At 52.4% G+C, this 20,330-nt stretch overlaps 2 protein-coding genes across 2 annotated transcripts in view; both read left to right on the forward strand.

Moving 5' to 3' along the window:
* The window catches only part of sipa1 (signal-induced proliferation-associated 1), a 33,258-nt gene extending 18,521 nt beyond the window's left edge, over positions 1–14,737 (forward strand). Inside the window, exons 6-16 of the mRNA XM_084698344.1 lie at positions 66–169; positions 1,161–1,318; positions 1,893–2,559; positions 2,956–3,230; positions 4,830–5,234; positions 5,473–5,599; positions 6,023–6,143; positions 7,985–8,083; positions 8,624–8,714; positions 9,082–9,160; positions 12,143–14,737. Coding sequence (XP_084554470.1) covers positions 66–169; positions 1,161–1,318; positions 1,893–2,559; positions 2,956–3,230; positions 4,830–5,234; positions 5,473–5,599; positions 6,023–6,143; positions 7,985–8,083; positions 8,624–8,714; positions 9,082–9,160; positions 12,143–12,286 — 2,270 coding nt within the window. The 3' untranslated portion in view covers positions 12,287–14,737. The remainder of the gene's footprint in view (positions 1–65; positions 170–1,160; positions 1,319–1,892; positions 2,560–2,955; positions 3,231–4,829; positions 5,235–5,472; positions 5,600–6,022; positions 6,144–7,984; positions 8,084–8,623; positions 8,715–9,081; positions 9,161–12,142) is intronic.
* A 2,850-nt stretch (positions 14,738–17,587) lies between these two features.
* Positions 17,588–20,330, forward strand: part of LOC146287908 (sodium/potassium/calcium exchanger 3) — a 19,108-nt gene continuing 16,365 nt past the window's right edge. The window contains exons 1-2 of the mRNA XM_084698908.1: positions 17,588–18,183; positions 20,320–20,330. The exon at positions 20,320–20,330 is cut by the window's right edge and continues 124 nt beyond it. Coding sequence (XP_084555034.1) covers positions 18,081–18,183; positions 20,320–20,330 — 114 coding nt within the window. The 5' untranslated portion in view covers positions 17,588–18,080. The remainder of the gene's footprint in view (positions 18,184–20,319) is intronic.

Consider the following 20,330-nt stretch of genomic DNA (forward strand, 5'->3'; position numbering starts at 1 on the left):
ATTATGTAAAACCTGTTGTGTTTGTGTGTGTGGTGTGTGTGGTGTGTGTGTGTGTGCAAACACAGCGGACTCCACGGGGACACATTCCCTGTACACACGCTACCAGGACTACGAGATCATGTTTCACGTGTCTACGATGCTGCCCTACACGTCTAACAACACACAGCAGGTAAACAACATACAGCGTGTCGACAACAACAACATGAGTACAATAACATACTGTAGGTATGCAAGCTCTTGCACGCGAATGATACGCGAATGATTCATGAATGATACACCGAACAGTTACATTCACAAAAGGAAGCTCGGGAATTCACTGAATGAGAAACGATCTTTTGAATGCGTTAAAGCTACACATTGATCTGTTATGCTAAATGAGATTTATGCTGTCACGCTTGGGTTAACACCTCCATGTTCCTTAATGAGCGTGATGTTTAAATCCTGTCTCTCTCTCCGCCCCGATGATTGACTCCCACTCATCCTAACTGACAGTACACTGTCTGTCTGGCTACAGCAGACTGGACCAGGAAACAACAATTGATATCGATGCCAAAACTTACATCACGGTTACATCAACACCATATAACTACACAGCAAGACCTATATTGAAAACCTAGTAGTATAGCGAGGTTGAAATGATAGCAGGCCACTGACCAGCTTGAGCTATGCGTCCGATTGGCTGATGGGTATCAGGTGACCAGGTGCTGGGACAAGGTGGCAGATGGTAGTTGTGGTGGGATCTTCTCCAGCCGAACCTCAGTCAAACCTGACTCCATTTTGTTTGTAGTCTGAATGTTTTCCTGCAATCTCTCTCTCTCTCCCTCCTCTTCCTCTGCCTCTCTCTCTTCCTCCATCCTCTTCCTCTGCCTCTCTCTCTTCATCCATCCCGCCTTCCTCTGCCTCTCTCCCTCCCTCCCTCCGTCCCTCCCTCCTTCCCCTGCCTCTCTCTCTCCCTCCTCTTCCTCTGCCTCTCTCTCCCTCCATCCCTCCTTCCTCTTCCTCTCTCTCTTCCTCCATCCTGCCTTCCTCTGCCTCTCTCCCTCCCTCCGTCCCTCCCTCCTTCCCCTGCCTCTCTCTCTCCCTCCTCTTCCTCTGCCTCTCTCTCTCCCTCCATCCCTCCTTCCTCTTCCTCTCTCTCCTCTTCCCCTGCTCGTCATCAGCTGCTGAGGAAGAGACACATTGGGAACGACATCGTGACCATTGTGTTCCAGGAACCGGGAGCTCTGCCCTTCACCCCCAAAGCCATCCGCTCTCACTTCCAGCACGTGTTCATCATCGTGCAGGTCCACGAGCCCTGCACCGACCACACCTTCTACCGGTGAGACACCTCCCTCCTGCTCCACCTCCCTCCTGCTCCACCTCCCTCCTGCTCCACCTCCCTCCTGCTCCACCCATCCCTGCTACTCCACCCCTCCCTGCTGCTCCACCCCTCCCTGCTGCTCCACCCCTCCCTCCTGCTCCACCTCCCTGCTGCTCCACCCCTCCCTGATGCTCCACCCCTCCCTGCTGCTCCACCCCTCCCTGCTGCTCCACCCCTCCCTACTGCTCCGCCTCCCTGCTGCTCCACCTCCCTGCTGCTCCACCCCTCCCTGCTGCTCCACCCCTCCCTGCTGCTCCACCCCTCCCTGCTGCTCCGCCTCCACAGTCACCCTCTGGGGGGGGAGGGTTCGGACGGATCAACGTTTATCGAACAAACAGTCAGTTCTGACTGTAGACTGTCAGTGGTTATGCCCTCGGGATTTGAAAAGATGTTTCTGGAAATCTCTCTTTCTCTCTCCCTGTTTCTTTTCTCTCTCTCTCTCTCTCTCTCTCTCTCTCTCTCTCTCTCTCTCTCTCTCTCTCTCTCTCTCTCTCTCCATCCTCTCTCTCACCCGCCCTCTCCCTCTCCCCAGGGTGGCAGTGACACGTTCCAAAGACATCCCGTTGTTCGGCCCCCTGTTCCCGAAGGGCGCCGTGTTCCCCCGCTCCCTCGCCTTCCGCGACTTCCTGCTCGCCAAGGCGGTGAACGCCGAGAACGCCGCCGAGAAGTCGGAGAAGTTCCGCTCCATGGCCACGCGCACGCGCCAGGAGTACCTGAAGGACCTGGCGGAGAACTACGTCACCACCACGCCCATCGACTCCTCCACCAAGTTCCCCCTCCTCTCGCTGGGCAGCAAGCGCAAGGACAAGCTGAAGGGTGCCAAGGGGGCGGAGCTGCACAGCGCGGGCGCCCTGGTGTGGGCGGTGCTGGCCTCCAGCAGGGACGAGGGCCAAGGAGGGGGCAGGTCGACGGCCTGTCTCCAGGGGGCTTGCAGTGGGGACGAGTGGCAGGGCGAGGCCCAGAGGCTGCCCTGTCTGCTGGGGGTGTCGGCCGAGTCGGTGGTGCTCATCGAGAGATACACGCGGAGGGTGGTGTTCAACTGCTGCTGCCGCGACGTGATTGGCTGGAAGGCGGTGACGGAGAGCAGGGCGGAAGGCGGGCCTTGTCTGGATATCTTCTACGAGAGAGGGGAGGCGGTGTCAATCAGCGTGATGGACAGCCAGGTGGAGGAGATACGAGAAGTGGTGCAGAGACTGGAGGTGGGTCAGTTGTTATGGAAACGTCCTCACGTCATGGTCTCACTACTGTGCAGATCCTGTTTTTTCGAGTAAAAAATTGCCTTGGACAGATTTTTGTCACATACCGAGTGGTTATTTACCGAATGGTTACATACTGACTAGGTCAGCACCATCATCATCTAACAATAGGCGTGTTCGACTTCATGCAGCACAGGCGGCGTCGACAGTCGGCTGCAGTCGGCTGCCTTGAAGCTGAGAATGCCATTGGCTGCTTCGAGTCAGCCGGGGCTGCAGGCGGCTGCAGGCGACGCCGGCGCTGCATGAAGTCGAACACACTTATTGTCATCTAACATTGTCATCTAACATTGTCACCTGATGTTGTCACCTGACGCTGTCCCCTGCTCGCCACGCCCCCAGCTGGTGACGCGAGGCTGCGAGGCGCGCGAGGTCACGCCCCTGCGGGACGGCGTGGGCCAGCCGGGCTTCCTGATGAGCGAGGAGGGCTTCGTGACGGAGCTGCAGCGCTTCGGCTACGCGGAGAGCGGCGGGCTGCAGCTGGGCGCCCGCGTGGTGCGGCTGTGCGGCCAGGGCCTGGTCCACCTCAGCCCCGACGAGAGGGCGCGCCTGCTGCGTACCGCACACAAGATCCACATCACAGTCATCCCCCCGGACGAGAACGGAAAACCTCGCAGGTCAGGAGGGGGGCAGGGGGGCAGGGGGGCAGGGGGGGAGGGGGGCAGGGGGGGCAGGGGGGGAGGGGGGCAGGGGGGAGGGGGGGCAGAGGGGGCAGGGGGGGAGGGGGGCAGGGGGGCAGGGGGGAGGGGGGGCAGAGGGGGCAGGGGGGGAGGGGGGAGGGGGGGAGGGGGGAGGGGGGGAGAGATGGATGCACGGGTAGGGGAGAGATCGTTAGAGTTTGGGGGGGTTGGAGGGTAGAGGGAGGGAGAGGAAAGAGAGGATAGGAGAATGGGGCAGGGACAAGAGATGGATGGACGGCTAGGGGAGTGAGGGTTGGTGTTGGGGGGAGGGAAGGAGGGCTAAGGAGGGGGGGGGGGGGTGAGAGATGGATGGGAATACAGGACTCCAGGGAGGGGTGGGGAAGATGAAGAGGTAGGAAGACGACGAAGAAGGAGAGGGGGGAAGGACAGATAAGAGGGGGAAGATGGTGCAGGGGAGGGAGGAAAGGACAGGGAAGGAGACAGGGAGATGACAGAAGGAGAGAGGGAGAGAGGGAGGGAGGGAGAAGGAGAGTGCGAGGGACACAGGGTCGGGGTTGTAAAGCAGAGTGAGCTGTCTGACTGGTAATGCTGATGAGGGGATGAAAGCTTAGCATGGGAGGAGGGGGGAGGAGGGGTGGGGAGGGGTGGGAAGGGGAACAAATGAATTGGGAGGGCGCCGTTCTGAGGTCACAGCTTACTCCATTGTTTCTGGTGAGTCCTAGGCTGTGTCACACCAGCTGGCTCACCACCAATCAATTCCTCTAATGGTCTCTAATGACTCAGGACTAGGTCACTGTAGTAGCATCAGGCCTAGATCCTCCTAACGTCAGCCAGATGGGAGCTGCCCATGGAGCCTTTTAAATAATAATAAAGTTTCCATTCAGCAGACACTTTTATCCAGAACAGCATACCATACAGGTGGGATTTGAACTTGCGACCACTTGATTAAGTCAAGTAGTAGTAAGTCAAGGGTATTCCAGGTCTGTACGCTCGCTCACAAACACAAGGCTCACCACGGCCAGCTACCAGCCTATTAAAAACAACCCGCTCATTTGTAGATTCAGTTTTGACTGGAATGTTCAGACACAACAACAGCAGAGCGCGCGGACTGTCAACCAGACTGTCGTTTTGTCACAGCCAGGAACGACACTTTGTCGTCCTTAGAGCACAGGGAGGTTGTCCTGTTCTATAAAAGCAGCGTGAGACTGATGAATGCTAAAACAGACCCATGATGCACTGACTGGAGGAACAGAATCACACAGCATGGTGCCATGGGATGGGGGAGAGCCCACTGGTAGAGAAATACACTGCAGTTCACGAGGTCGCAAGTTCCAATCCCTGCTGTAAATTGCTTTGGATGAAAGCTGTTAAATGAATGCATTATTATGTAATATGTGTAGCTTAGTGGTGGAGCATTTGACTTCAAATCAATCATTTGTTTATTCAAACCCCCCCCCCCCCACCCCACCGTTGTATATTGCTTTGGATGAAAACATCTTTCTTTATGGATAATAATAATAATAACAATCATTCTGTATTCATTATTATTATTTGGATTTTGTCTTCTGCCTCCAGGAGTTTCTCTGAGCTGTACCAGAAAGCCATCCAGGATGCTGAGCGTAAACCTGGGGAGGGCCAGTCCGGGGAAGCCTGGGTGCTGGATGAGAGGGAGGAGGAGGAGGAGGTGGAGGAGCCAGAGGAGGAGGAGCCAGAGGAGGAGGAGAGGAAGCAAGGCGAGGGCAGGGAGGCAGAGATGATAGAGGTGGAGGTGGAGGGAGGAGAGGCAGAGGATCGCTCTTCAGACAAGGTCCAGGGTGAGGAGGGTCAGACGTCGCTCCTCTCCCCCGGCAGCCTGCCCCTGCTTCGGGCCACTTCTTTACAGGAGGCCCCTCCCCTCCAGGCCCCGGAGGACCCTGCCGCCCAGCTGACACGAAGTTGCTCCCTGGAGAGGGACCCTCACTGCAGGGACATATGTGACAGGTATGGAATCCCTCTCCTCCTCTGATCCGCTCCATTGTGTGTATGTGTGTGTTGAAGGGGTTTGAAGAACAAGCTTTCAAGCTATCAACGTCAAATCTTATCCTAAATCTCTGCAATCCTGAAGATTACTTGATCGCCTCAGAGATTCTGTTGGCCCCCTAGATTGGATTGAAAAGCCGGTCTGCATAAACAGCAGATTAGTTTGTGGTCGCACTGACCCCACCTGCCTCCCTGACAGACATGTGTATGACAACGTGGGCCTGAAGGTCGACGGGCACATCTACGAGAACTCCGGTGCGCTCCGAGACGCCACGCCCGACCTCATCCTCGCCGTGAAACCCAAGGCCCCGCTGGATGGAGATCAGGTGAGCCACACCCTGCAGAAGGCAGGTGGCTGAGCGGTTAGGGAATCAGGCTATTAATCAGTAGGTTGCTGGTTCGATTCCTGGCCGGGTAAAATGACGTTGTGTCCTTGGGCAAGGCACTGCACCCTACTTGCGGTGGGGAGGGGGGAATATCCCTGTATTTACTGTAAGTCGCTCTGGATAAGAGCGTCTGCTTAATGACTACATGTAAATGTAACCCTCTGGCAAACAGACGCCCGCCCACAAAACCGATTTCATTTCAAGGCACATTGCAGAAGATGTTTTGTCGATGAACGATGTCGTGGCATTGTGTCGGGTCGAAAAATACAGCCAGTTCTTTAGGATGTCTGGTCTAGATTAGATCTCGATCGAGATCTGTTTGTCTGTCGCTGGAGGTAACGGATCCTGTTCTTGTGTGTGCAGTCGGTGGGCGCTGAGCTGGCTGAGGACGGCGGGCCCTCGCTGGCCTCCTCCCAGCTCTCCTGTCTGGACAGAGCAGAGAGGAACTCCAGAGCTCTCAGCCTCCACTACTCCATCACCAAGAGTGGGTATCTCCCCCGCCCCCTCCCTCCCTCCCCCCCACACACACACACACACCCTCTGACCTGACACTTGGTGGTAGAGAGACAGGCATACAGACAAGCTGATAGACAGACAGGCAGAAAGACACAGACGGATAAGACTGACAGCGAGCAGAGAAACAGACAGTCAAACAGACAGTTACGCAGACAGAAAGGTAGACAGGTAAGCAGTCAATCAGAGAAAAAAGAGAGAGCGGCGGAACAAAGCCCTTAGGATCCTTCAGAGAGAGAGCGCGAGAGTGGCCATTATGTGCCCGAGGAGAAGGAGAGGAACCGGGTGACACTCAGGCTCATTCACCATAGACACTGGAGCCCATGGCAGCTGATATGAGCTAATGGTGCTCCAAACCAGCCATTACTACTGCTCAGAAGTGGCCTCGGCTGTAATTGAGCCTCAAATCCTTTTTTAGCCCCCAGACCCTTTCTCCCCTAAACCCCTCTCCTCATTATCCTCCTCTACCCTCCCACCCAACACCCCCCCACCCCCCCCCCCATCCCCTTTGTCCCTCGTCTTTCATCTACGCTGCCCTCTATCCCCCTAACCCAATACCCCACCTCCCCTGCTCTTACCCCCGCCCCCCTGCCACCCCCCACCAGCCCCAGACTAAAGGAGGGACAGATGGGGGGTGGGAGGAGGGCGGTTTAGGCTGCCCCAAATCAAGGAGCTCCCTTTAGGCCATCTGCTCTCGCCCTCCATCGCTGCTGGGAGGCTGGGGGAGTCATCACTCTGCACACGCTCATCCTTTCAGCAACGGATGAGTGTTTTTTGGGGGGGGGGTCTCGGATTCGGAGCTTTCCGATTCTCTCTCTCTTTCCACGCGCTCTGTTTCAGAGGAAGGCTGTTCTGTCCTTCCTCCAGCATCTCTCATACCCATACTCTGTCATATATCCAGACTGCCACACATCTAGAACCCCAGGGGATGTATAACCTTGTGCATGTATCTACACTATCCTATACTATATCTATACTGCCACAGACTGCCACATATATAGTCCACCTCATATGGATTATCACATATCTAGACTATTAACATCTAGACCACCACACATCCAGACTAGAGCGCATGGTCACACCCCCCCTGGTGGCAGTTCTTTGTCATAGCTCACCAAGCCATCACCAGGATGAATGTGATCCTGTTGCGTTGCCGTACTGTCCTACATACAGCTCTCAGAGCAGCCTCTGTGTGGGGGAACACAGACTGACGCCCCTGTCTCCTCCCTCCCTCTCCCCGTCCTGTCAGAGAACACAGACTGACGCCCCTGTCTCCTCCCTCCCTCTCCCCGTCCTGTCAGAGAACACAGACTGACGCCCCTGTCTCCTCCCTCCCTCTCCCCGTCCTGTCAGAGAACACAGACTGACGCCCCTGTCTCCTCCCTCCCTCTCCCCGTCCTGTCAGAGAACACAGACTGACGCCCCTGTCTCCTCCCTCCCTCTCCCCGTCCTGTCAGAGAACACAGACTGACGCCCCTGTCTCCTCCCTCCCTCTCCCCGTCCTGTCAGAGAACACAGACTGACGCCCCTGTCTCCTCCCTCCCTCTCCCCGTCCTGTCAGAGAACACAGACTGACGCCCCTGTCTCCTCCCTCCCTCTCCCCGTCCTGTCAGAGAACACAGACTGACGCCCCTGTCTCCTCCCTCCCTCTCCCCGTCCTGTCAGAGAACACAGACTGACGCCCCTGTCTCCTCCCTCCCTCTCCCAGTCCTGTCAGAGAACACAGACTGACGCCCCTGTCTCCTCCCTCCCTCTCCCAGTCCTGTCAGAGAACACAGACTGACGCCCCTGTCTCCTCCCTCCCTCTCCCAGTCCTGTCAGAGAACACAGACTCGTCGGAGGAGGAGTGGCAGTCCATCTCTGACCTGGCGTCAGCCTGCAGGAGCATCCTGGAGGCCCTGTCACGAGAGGGTGAGGCTCCCAGCAGCTCTACCACAACCACACAGGACCACACACCCCACACACCCTGACCCCACACACCCTGACCACACACACCCTGACCACTCACACCCTGACCACACACACCCTGACCACACACACCCTGACCACAACCACACAGGACCACTCACACCCTGACCACTCACACCCTGACCACACACACCCTGACCACACACACCCTGACCACTCACACCCTGACCACACACACCCTGACCACACACACCCTGACCACAACCACACAGGACCACTCACACCCTGACCACACACACCCTGACCACACACACCCTGACCACACAAGACCACACACCCTGACCACACACACCCTGACCACACACACCCTGACCACACACACCCTGACCCCACACACCCTGACCACACACACCTTGACCACTCACACCCTGACCACACACACCCTGACCACACACACCCTGACCACACACACCCTGACCCCACACACCCTGACCCCACACACCCTGACCACACACAGCATGACCACACTGTTCCATGTTCCAGACCGCAGAGCAGGAGATGGGACTCTGTCTGGAGCAGACGGATCCTCTCTCAGCGGACAGACCGACGGCAAGATCAAGGACATGAAGGACAGGTGTGTGTGGTTCACACACACACAGTACACACACACACACACACACAGTACACACACACACTCACTGTTTTAGGCTGCTGTGTGTCTGCTTGTCCTCTCCAAATGGTGTGTGGAGTCAGAGTCTCCTGGTATTGAAGAGGGTGTATGCCCCGCAGTGAATCCCCCTGGTATCAGGTGTGTGTGTGCTGAGAATCAGAATCAGAATGGGATTTATTCGCCATGAAAGTTTGCACAGACAAGGAATTTGCTTTGGCAGGAAGGTGCATACAGTAAACATATAGGAATCTTACATTTAAATATGTGGTCTAACTATACAAAGGATACATAAACTAGCAGTACTAAGTGTGTGTGTGTCTCCGCCCTGCAGTGATTCTCCGGGACACCTGGAGGAGAAGGTCTCCCAGCTGGAGGCCATGCTGAAGAGACTCCAGGACGACCTGCAAAAGGTACTTCCTGTTCAGACCCCCTGACCCCCCCCAACCACCCCAACCTGCCCCCTCCTCTACACAGCATCCTGCCCACACAGTGACACCACCCCCCCCCCCTCCTGCCTAACCAAACCACACCCCCTTCCCCACACATAGCTCCCCCCGGAGTCCTCATTGGTACAGCAGACACACACAAACATCCGGAGGTGATAGAGGGTAGGGGCAGGGTGGGTCTAGCCCCAGCAACCTGTCTTATCATTGGGCAGGGTGAGCTGTGGAGGTGAGGGTCCTGGCTGGAGGGATACCGGGGGGCGGCCATGGTCACTCTTTCAACACTTAACCACCAAAGGCAGTGGAGGCAAGTACCGCATGAGATTTTTTGTTCTTGTGTCATAAAAAAACCCAACAACAACAAAACAACAATAACGCTTGGACTCCTGAGCTACTAAAACAAGACCTAACCGTGCTCGACTATGAGAGTGGAGGAGTGGAGGGAAGTTCATTCCCGCCGCAAGGATAGGTTACCCCCGCCCCCCACACTGAGACACACACACACGCACCAGAGAATCTCAGTTCCTCCAAGACCTGACAAGCAGACGTGCTACTTCTGTCATCGCCGCTCGCTACTTTCAAGACCTCTTGGCACCGTCTTCTCCCTCCACTGACGCTTTCATATCTCCAGACAGTGACTGAGTGACCGGGTCTCTCTGGGACTGGAGGCCCTGCTCTCATGCTGCTGCTCTCACAAAGACACGCTCACGATCCCATACAGAGCACCTGCTGACCTGCTGAGGACCTGGAGGAGACATGGACGTTGGGGAAGGGGGTGTGTGTGTGTGAGAGAGAGAGAGAGAGAGAGAGAGAGAGAGAGAGAGAGAGAGAGAGAGAGAGAGAGAGAGAGAGAGAGGAAATTGGGGAGAGCGAGAGCAGAGAGTGAGAGAAGGAACCAGGGAAAATGCAAACAGACGATCTCCAGTGGTCTTTCAGAGCGTCATCAAGCACACCGCCAATTGGAGGAAACGGGAGATCTGAATTCGAGAAACAAAATTCACGCAGTTGAAGTGAGACTCAGTTCCGAGCCGGTGCAAATGCTATTCACCCAACTTGGTCTTTTATGCGTGAGACATGACGCTCAGACATATCCAGCCCTGCAAGTGTTTGTCACCACTATTCTAACACCAAACACAGACAAATCCTTAACCTTTGTTATTTTCTGTAAACGCCCTCCTTTTCCTAACACCTCCATTAACCCTGTATTATCATCAATCTAGTTCCTCTCGGCCACAGATATCTAGCCAATAGGGAGGCTCCCTGTCCAGGAAGAGGACAGTCATGTGATACCTGTAAGACCCTGTGATTGGTCGTTGTGTGAACATCATGCAGTGCTGGCTGTCTGCCCTGGAGACTGAGCATGGTTGTCATGGTGCCCGAGGGCCAGAACAGCTCCTGGAGCAGCCATGTTAGGAAGGTCATACTTAAACTGGAGTGTTATTCAAGCACACGAGGATTCCTAGTAGCTGTGGGTCATTTAAAAGGTTGGACAGACACCTGTAGCAAAGTCTGAAATCGTTTTCTTTGTGGAGAGTGTAAAGTTAGATCTCTACCATCCAGTTCTTCAAAGGCTGTACTTGAGTGGACTACGGTTCTAGGTTACACTAGTAAACTACAGTTACTAGGGTATGTTAGGGTCCACTACAAAAATGTAAAGTATGGTTCCTTGAGCTACACTGTAGAATACTAAGATTGTGAGGGTAAGACTATAGTAAAGTATACTAGCTGTATACTAGTAACACTGTAGTCCCCTAATGAGACAGATTGATGATAATACCAAACTCATCATTCTACACTGAGCTGTGAGAAGCCCCACCCCCTCCATGCCGGGCTGAAGAAACCTCTCGTGCTATCTTAGATATTCAGACCAGTAAATCAGACAGGAATATGCTTACAATGACATCAGACCCAGCATGCTTCGGTGTGACAGCTTCCTGCTCAGCCAGACCCAAAGCTGTGGTTTCCTGTTCTCGGTCCCAGGCCTCCAGCAAACAGGAAGTACTGTGGCAAATCACCCAGCAAACAGGAAGCACTGTGGCAAATCACCATTTTAAGAGTTACAAATGATGATTTGATCATCCTGGAGGTTGGGTGACACCTAGTGTTAGGTGATGGTATGTTGAGACTCGTCTTACTCGATAACTGTATTTGTACCCCATTTGGTGTGCCATGCATTTAATAATTGGATATTGGACATCAAAATAGGTGGTTGCCATAGTAAACTGTCATCTCCGCCATAAGAACGTACACAGTTCATTTGATTGTCATTGATGTTTTTCTGTGTTAGTGACTGATAGTCAATGAGAGTGAGATATAGATAGATAGAGAAATAGAGAGAGAGGGAGAGAGAGAGTCTGTAAGTTGTATGTCTCAACCCATTGTGTAATTGTGTGTAATTGTGCTGTCTATGTGCAGTCATCCCTTACCTGTCCCCCGCCCTCGACCTCAACCACCTCCCCTTCCGCCATCACTTAGTCCACCTCATCCCTTTCCCTCCTCCACCAGCACCTCCTCATTCACATCTCCACCCCCACCTCACATCTCCACCCCTACCTCTTATCCACCCATCCGACCCATCACCCTATTCACATCCACCTCCTCCTCCACCCCAAAGTCCCCCACCCCACCCACCCTCCCTCCTCCATGTCCATCTCCACCTGACCCCCACCCACCCACCCTCCCTCCCTCCTCCCTCCCATCTCCACCTGACCCCCACCCACCTTCCCTCCTCCCTCCCATCTCCACCTGACCCCCACCCACCCTCCCTCCTCCCTCCCATCTCCACCTGACCCCCACCCTCCCTCCCATCTCCACCTGACCCCCACCCTCCCTCCCATCTCCACCTGACCACCACCCTCCCACCCTCCCCTGTCCACCCCCCCAGCCTCCTCCTCCTCCCAGCCATGGTGGTCTGACAGACGGGTGTTGTTGTGTGCCGCCCCCTGGCAGGAGAAGGAGGACAAGGCGGTGTTGCAGGCTGAGGTGAAGAGCCTCCGGCAGAATAACCAGCGGCTGCAGGAGGAGTCCCAGACCACGGTGGCCCATCTCATCAAAGTCACCGAGCTGCTGTGCAATGTCAACAAGCCCTGCTAGCTCTGTCACTGCACTGTAGCACACACACACACACACACACAGTAGCATGTGTATGCACACACACACACACACACATCCACACATTGTAGCATGTCTACACACAGTATGGATACACACACAACCCACAGACACACGTATGCATGCTCGGCACATACTCAAACACAAACACACACACACACAAAATCACACCAAGTCAATTGTGTACACTTCACGTTGACCATATACAATACATGTCCCACCAGAACAGTACTAGATGTGTGCGCAGACACACATACGAGTAAACAAAAGTGCACCCGCCCCTCTCTGTATATCATCCCTGTCCCAGTATCCTGGGACGATCCTGGGGTTCAAAAGTATGCATCACCCATCCTAGTTTTCCGTGTGCTGGTCCTGCTCATGGACTGACCCCATATACAGCCCACCCAGAGGCTGCTGACTTCACCATAGTTGTTTCTGTAGTGTGTGTGTGTGTGTGTGTGCGAGTGAGCGAGTGCGTGCCCGTGTGTATCACCATAGTTCTTCTATCTTACATACTTGACAAGTTGGGCTGAATAGCGCTTGCTTTCGAAGCAGTTCGACTGACTAGAAAGATGCTGCGTAGCATGTGAGGCGGACGTCTTATCCACCAGAGCCAAAACAGTGTGTCTCCTTACGCACACAAGACCACCAGACCCCTTCCCCTCTCTCTGCCCAGTCCTCTACATGCCATGCACCCTCTACAGGAGAGCAGCTCAGTTGTGGATCACGAGAGGAGAGAGGGTCTGACAATGAGGTGGCCGCTGACGTGGTCCTGCTTCAGAAGACAAAGTGACGTACACTGACCCCCTCGCTCAGCGGCCCCATTCGAGGGACCGGGTCTCTTTGTTTCGGGTCACTGTCCCTCCCCCGGGGGACTCCTCAGTACCATTTGAGTGTTTCTGGGCCCTTCAGACGGATCGGTAGCAGAGATGCCCATCTCTCATGACTCAGATGGAGTGCAGCCGACGGGGTTGACATTCTTTGGGACGTTTTCGTCAGAGGAACTGCGAGGATTTGTGACAGGAATGAAGAAGATGTCGCACCGATACACCTCAGCTGTACATGAGACTGTGTCTGGAGAGTTGACCTTCATATTCTTCCTCTGTTGACTGTAGCAGCTACACTGAAGAGAAGTGCGCCCCCTGCTGGACTGAATCTTGTCTTGCAGCTCTTAATTCCTCCACAAACAGAAGAAGAAAAAAAACGATGTAGGGATTTAACTTAAAACGGAGTCCTTTAGAAAAGAGCATTATAGTTACACATTTGTATTAAAATATGTTTTGTGTTTGGCTGATGTCTTCAGAGACTATTCCGTGTTTGTAAGTGTGGCTTAACAGGGAGGGATGTGAAGTGTGGCAAAGGGGCCCTATACCACCCTCCAGTATTTTTGTGTGTGTCGCTGCAATATTTTCTCCTTGCACTTTTTGCATAGCCTCTCTCAGCACAGGCCAGGGAGACGTATTCAACGCGCCCAGGTTATGATTTGCTTGAAATGTGAACGTGGGTTTGTTCTGCTTCCCCTCACCCTGTGTTCAGGTGCAGCGTTGAAGACGCCAGAAACAATGGGAGGTCAAAGGTGAGCCCAGACGGCACTCCTTCAACACTGTCTGCTGACTGGGGCCAAGGCAGCTCTCCTGCACCCTGCAGAACCACACACACACACACGCGTGCATGCACGCATGCGCACACACATACACACACATACACACACACTAACACGTTCACACACACACACACATATTCAACACTCCAAAAGGGATGCCAAACAATCGCCAGTCACTCGGACTCAACGCTCTTCTTTGTTGTAAATACTCCTTTACTTCCTCTTGTAATTTTAATTTAGAGTCACTGTGATTACCAGGTACCAGCAGATTATGATATAACTCTGATTAAATTATAAATCTAAATTTATCTTTATGTGAAGACATGTACAGCTGAAGTGTTCTGTGTTCTTTTAGTGTATTGGGTTGTGTCTGCCCTCCAGAGTGGGGCAGACAAACAGAAAGACAGACAGACAGACAGACATGCAGACAGACATGCAGATAGACAGACAGACAGACATGCAGACAGACATGCAGACAGACATGCAGACAGACAGACAGACAGACAGACAGACATTAGCCCAGGAGTCCACAGGGGCTGTTTGATTTGTGCTGTCTCTAAGGGTGGAGTCCACAGGGGCTGTTTGATTCGTTCTGTCTCTAAGGGTGGAGTCCACAGGGGCTGTTTGATTCCTGCTGTCTCTAAGGGTGGAATCCCTTGGGGCCTGGGCCATAGGGTGGGATGAGGGACAACAGTATTTTCTGTTTAACTGTGTTCTGTATAGTTCTTTAGATTGTAGGAAGTTGTTCAAGCATGAAAACGATGCCCGGCAACTTCCAAGCTCCCCTCTGTATGTGTGTATGTATGTATAAAATGTAATAACTTATTAATCTTGCCAATGTGGAATTCCTTGTTAGTTGTTTTAATATGAAGAGGTGGGGTGGCGGTAAGGGGGGTGGGAGGCAGTGGAAAGGGGGGTGGGGGGGGAGAGAAAAGTCATGCTCTTGCAAAAGGACATGAAGAGGGTTTGGAAAGCAGAAACGAAACAGTATCTCTTTTGTAGACAATAAGACGCGAGGAACAACATTTCAGCAAAGTTCTTAGTCTATAGTATTACCTTGAAAATGATACTGCTTTGCGTAAATTACTGTAGTATCTGTTTCATTCAAAGCTCCATCGCTAGTTCCTCATCTAGGAAGGATTCTACCCCCACTAGGGACTCCTTAACAGCACGCACTCTGACTCTCTGAGAACAACCAAGCACCAGCTGACCTGTGGCTCCCCTGGGCCAGATGTTCACCCAGAGAGGATGCAGGCTGGTCAGACCATTGAGCAACACCTTACATCAAGGGCACAGGAAAATAGATAGCCACACTTTTACATCAAGGTTACTATCATGCCACTACAAAGCAAAACTTTGCATGAAAGGTTACATTAACCAGTAAGTAACTACGCAGCAACATTTTGCATCACTCTAAACTGCCATGTTACTGCAGAGAAACACTTTACTGGTATTCATTGAACTAAAAACAACAGTTGGATAATGTGGACTAAACGGACAGTCACATGGACGTTATTTCAGGTTTTGTTGGGAGCCTCTGTGAGGTGTGGTCGTGTCTCTTCCTAACGAAGGGACTGGGCCCGCCTTGTACAGTAGGCAGCGGCTATGCTCAGCAGGAGGGCCATGAGGAGATGTCTGAGTGGACTGTGTTTCAGTCAGACGTGAGGTCTGCAAGTTTACGGAAGTATTATAATCTTCTTCCTGTTTGGACCATAACCATCTGAAGCACGAAAACACAACTTCCAATGATTCCTTTTTAAACATGAGATATTCCCAAAGCATACTCTCGGTGCACTAGAAACTCATAAATACTATAAGACAAACACACTCCGTCCAGACAGCTTCTAGCTAGGGTCTACTTACCCAGACACTGCACGGCCTATCAGCCTATCAGCTACGTCATGATCTTACGGAAACCAACAGTCTCCACCCAGAGTCACACCCCTTTGTCTAGCTCCTGACCATCCCGTTAAGTGAGATGTACGACTATGTTGTTTTTACTCCAGTTGTCCTGATTTGTTTGCCTTATAGTGGACGACATCCCATCGTCCCTGAGGACGAACACGGTCGTAGCTCGCGCCTCGCTAACCTCACGCCGGGATGCCGTGCTCTGGTGTGTCATCCCTCTGTCGCACGTGTAGAAAACAGTTCTGTCTGTGGCCATTGTGATTAGACGGGCTGTTTAATGTTGGAGTAGAGCTTGAGTAGAATCACTCCTTCCACTGATGCTATGTGCCCTGTGAAGGATAGGGGGCGCTGTGGCGCATGACGTGTGAGGATCCTACACATTATGCACTGAGTTTAGCCATGGCTAAGAGCCTGATGCTGAACTGACTAGTGTCACGCCAAGGGAATGTATCTGAAAACACACACAACAAAACAGTTTGCAGTGACGCTGTTGCCCCGACCTGTTCATGCCCTCATGAGAAGCTGAAGTTAGTAAATGTTCTTCATGTACTGTGAACTGGAGGGATCATGGCAATAAAGAATCCTCAGTACCTTTATAAACGCTTGGTCTGTCTTTGCTCGGATGCTTGTATGATAATGGCTGTGTGTTTCCTGTTTCCTGGAGAAGACACACACACACACACACACAAGTTGTGAAGAGACCCTTGTGAGGAACACACACACACACTGAAAGCACACACACGTTCTGCGGAAACACATACATAATGTCAAGACGCAGACACACTGTGAACACACACACTGAAGTCAAACGCTTCAGACACACGCATGCACCTGAAGATACACGTTCTTCCGACACCCATTCTGCTGCCCTCAGTCTGCTCTCATCTGACGCATATACACACATTTGACACCTTTAGATTCATTTATCAGACGTTTTTATCAAAAGAAACACATGCCTCCCTGGCGACCTATCAATGCTGTTGTGATCCAGGGTTAGAATGTGTTGGAAACAGCAGATTAGGAGGTCTGGAGTTGAAACGCACTCATGGAGACTCCTCTTGGAGCAGGGGTCCCGAAGCTAAACATGCTTTACGACACATTTCTGTCGGGGTGAGCGTGTTATGAAGATATATTTTCAAAGTCTTGTCCTCCGCAAGGCTTATCCATAACACTGCATGACACCATCACACAAACATTTACCTGGACTCTGTCCCTTGGAAAGCACTCCTAAACAACAGGCCACCGAGGAGCAGTTCATCTTCCCTGGCGTGACACCTGGAGATGGGTCATGACAACAATGCACTGGCTTATGTCTTTATTTGGGGTTGGAGCACTCGGGGCAGAATCTTCCCCAGAGCTCAGAGCACAACGTGTGTGCGACATGCTCAAGGGCTTAACACAGGTTCGTCAACATCAATGTTCTGTAAACACAGAGCGTATGAGCGTGTGTGTGTGTGTGGTGTGCCTTTTTGTGTGTGGGAGTGTATTTGTGTGTGGTGTGTGTGTATTTGTGTGCGGTGTGTGTGTGTCATATGTGATTTATGGTTATGTTTAGAATCCTTACCCAGAAGTAAAATATAACAAAAAGGTATTTAAAACAGCCAGGCCACGTCTGAACCCGGCCAACTATTACTTTTCTGCTGTGTAACAGAAGTGGAAACAGTTTCCCTCTTGAGTAATCCTCTTGAGGTCATTCAGGTCATGAATGCAAAACGTCACACAGCTTTCCAAACTGATTTATTCTGCATTTTATATCTACACTAACAGCCTGTACAGCCTGCTTATACTACACATTTTAGGCTATACCTTCTCTGTCGCCGCCTAGTGGTTTAAACGATAGCGGCTCGAGGCAGAACGGCGAACAGGACTTCAGAGCCCGCGAGTCAGAGTGGCGTCAACCCAGTGAGACCGTGTTGCTTGCCAGTGCCCGAACTCTCGGTTTTGGGATCTGCTGTCGACCTTTCAATCTTCTCTTCTGGCGGCCGTGGGTGTTGTCGACACCTCTCCACCCAATCCTCATTTGTAATCTCGTTTGAACTCAAGACATGGATGTCACGGTGCGCTTTATTGACAGGATGAAATAGTCTGAATAATCCGAATTGAATCGAGTCGGCGAGGATTTAACACCGCCTTTTGCATTCAACTAACTTGACAACAGAGTCGGCGGGGGGAGAATTTCGAACATCTTGATTGCAGAAAAAGTGGAAACGCAACTGCCCGCAACAGCAACAGTTATGTTTTGACGGGTGAACAAACGATTTGGGAATGAAGTTACAGAAGGGTAGACGGCGGCCCTTCCAGCGGTTCTGCTGCGGGGGAATCGGGCTTCTCGCGGTCATTTGGCTCTCACAGGTCCTACACGTGACAGGTGAGAGGTTTCCAAAGAGGGCTATTGTGTTAAAATGTCTTGTAACGTCATGTCTGACATAACACAGAGATACAATCTGTCCAGCATGTGTTATTCGCACCTGAGCAAAAGGGAAAATAGATTCGATAGCGCGTGTTAACCTTCTGAGACAAGTCTATTTTATTAGCACTGCTCAAACAAATTCTCAAAAGAATGAGAATCATTCATTATCAAGGATTTCCCTAATTCAGAATGAAATGTTTGAAATAATAGTCTCGTTCACTCTGGAAAAAAAATTTTTTCCCACCTTCCCCTCAGTCGGTTCTACCGCTTCAGTTTGACACCTGCGTCACGTCAGAGAGTAGAGCCACCTCCAGATTTCCCACCTGCCCATTTCCAGCCCGGTATCCTCCCAGAACCTCAGACACGAGACAATTACCCTCCCCGTCTCCGTCCCACACCTAATTACTCAGGCTCAGGGAGATCCTAGCGCCTTATTAGAGCGGCAGAAGGGCTAATGAGTATAGCTTTCATGAAAAGAGAATCAGTACCGCCATCAGCTAATACACGACTCTATCATCAAGACTTCCCCAGATTGGTATTATATTGAGATGACAGGATATTACTTTACTTGTGATAAGAAGTTGAAATGAAGAGACGTGAATGAACCTGTTCTGTGTTCAGTTCCACAGTGTGTGTGTGTGGGTGTGTGTAAGTGAGTGAGCGTGTGTGAGGGACTGAGTGTGTGTGAGTGTGTGTCTATCTTTGAGAGTGTTTCTGGTTGTCGCTGTGTGTGGCCAGGTGCTTGGGTGAAGCAGTGGTGTCTACAGTACACCAGACTGTCATCATTAACATCACAGGGATGGCCCTGTGAACACACAAACACACATCTTCTGTCCCCTCCTCCCCTCTACGACCTTCTCACCCTTCTCCTCCTGCTCCTCCTCTCTAACTTCCTCCTCTATCTTCATTTACATCTATGTCTGCTGCTCCTCCTATTACTAGTCTCCTGTTCCTCCACCTCCTCCTCCTACTGATCCTCACACACACAGAGAGAGAGAGAGAGAGAGAGAGAGAGAGTGAGAGTGAGAGTGAGAGAGAGAGAGAGAGAGAGAGAGAGAGGTGGCCAAGGGAAGTGAGATCCCAGTCTTGGTAGGAGTGTGTGATGTGATAGTTGGAGGAGAGCTTATGGTGGTTCTGGTACCATCTGTGACGGGGGGGGGGGGGGGCTATTTGAAATTCATATTAGCCGGCTGGTGTTGAGGCGCCCACATGAAAGGCCGGCAATGCCTCAGTCAAGCGAGGCCAGCGCTCTCCTGTAACCAGATGATTGGACTGTCGAGGACAACAAAGGAGACAATATCTAGTGATGATGAAACACACAGGAGTGTGTATGAAGCACCAGAGGGTGTGTGCACATGAGAGCGCGTACGAGAGGGTGTGTGAGATACAGAAGTGTGTCTGAGAGCAGGCAGGAAGGTGTGTGTCAGGCAGTGGAGGGTGTGTGAGAGTGTGTGTGTGAGAGTGTGTGTGAGATGGGAGTGTGCATGCGTGCCGATGTGGAACCACCCGGTTGATTGTGACTAGATCGATGTTCTGTCCCACGTCTACAGTAGATGATGAGACCGACACAGAGGGTCCAGTTGAGGCAGTCCTTATTTAGAGGTATGCAAAGCTTCAGTCTAAATAAAGAGCCAGACCATCAGGGCAGGCCAGACAACAGGGATTTACACCCTAAAGAGATTTCAGCGCTCATAAAAGATGACACGATCTCCCCAGCCCCTTGGCTGCTGTGTTGACAGGCGTGTCCGTGCGTGCGAGGTGTCCTGCTATGTCCTGATCGGAGGAGGAATCTGGCCTGCAGCTCCTCACTGTTCCGGCTCTCATGTTGCTGCTGCGTTGTGTTCCTCCAGCTTATTTACTGACGGTGCTCTGCGTTTGAGTGCAGTCCCAGAGGAGGGTGTATGAGACAGGAGTGTGTGTGTGAGAGTGTGTGTGTGACAGAGGAGGGTGTCTGAGAGTGTGTAAAGGCAGGGGAGTGTGTGTTAGAGTAGTATGATTCAGAAGAAGTCAAACCCAAACCTGTGTTGCTGGCTGTGTTGCTGGCTGTGTTGATGGCTGTGTTGATGGCTGTGTTGTGTTGCTGTGTTGGAACAGACACCAGCCCG

The sequence above is a fragment of the Hypomesus nipponensis genome, chromosome 5, assembly GCF_054491055.1.
Source record: "Hypomesus nipponensis isolate SF chromosome 5, ASM5449105v1, whole genome shotgun sequence".
In the NCBI taxonomy this organism is placed as follows: Eukaryota; Metazoa; Chordata; class Actinopteri; order Osmeriformes; family Osmeridae; genus Hypomesus; species Hypomesus nipponensis.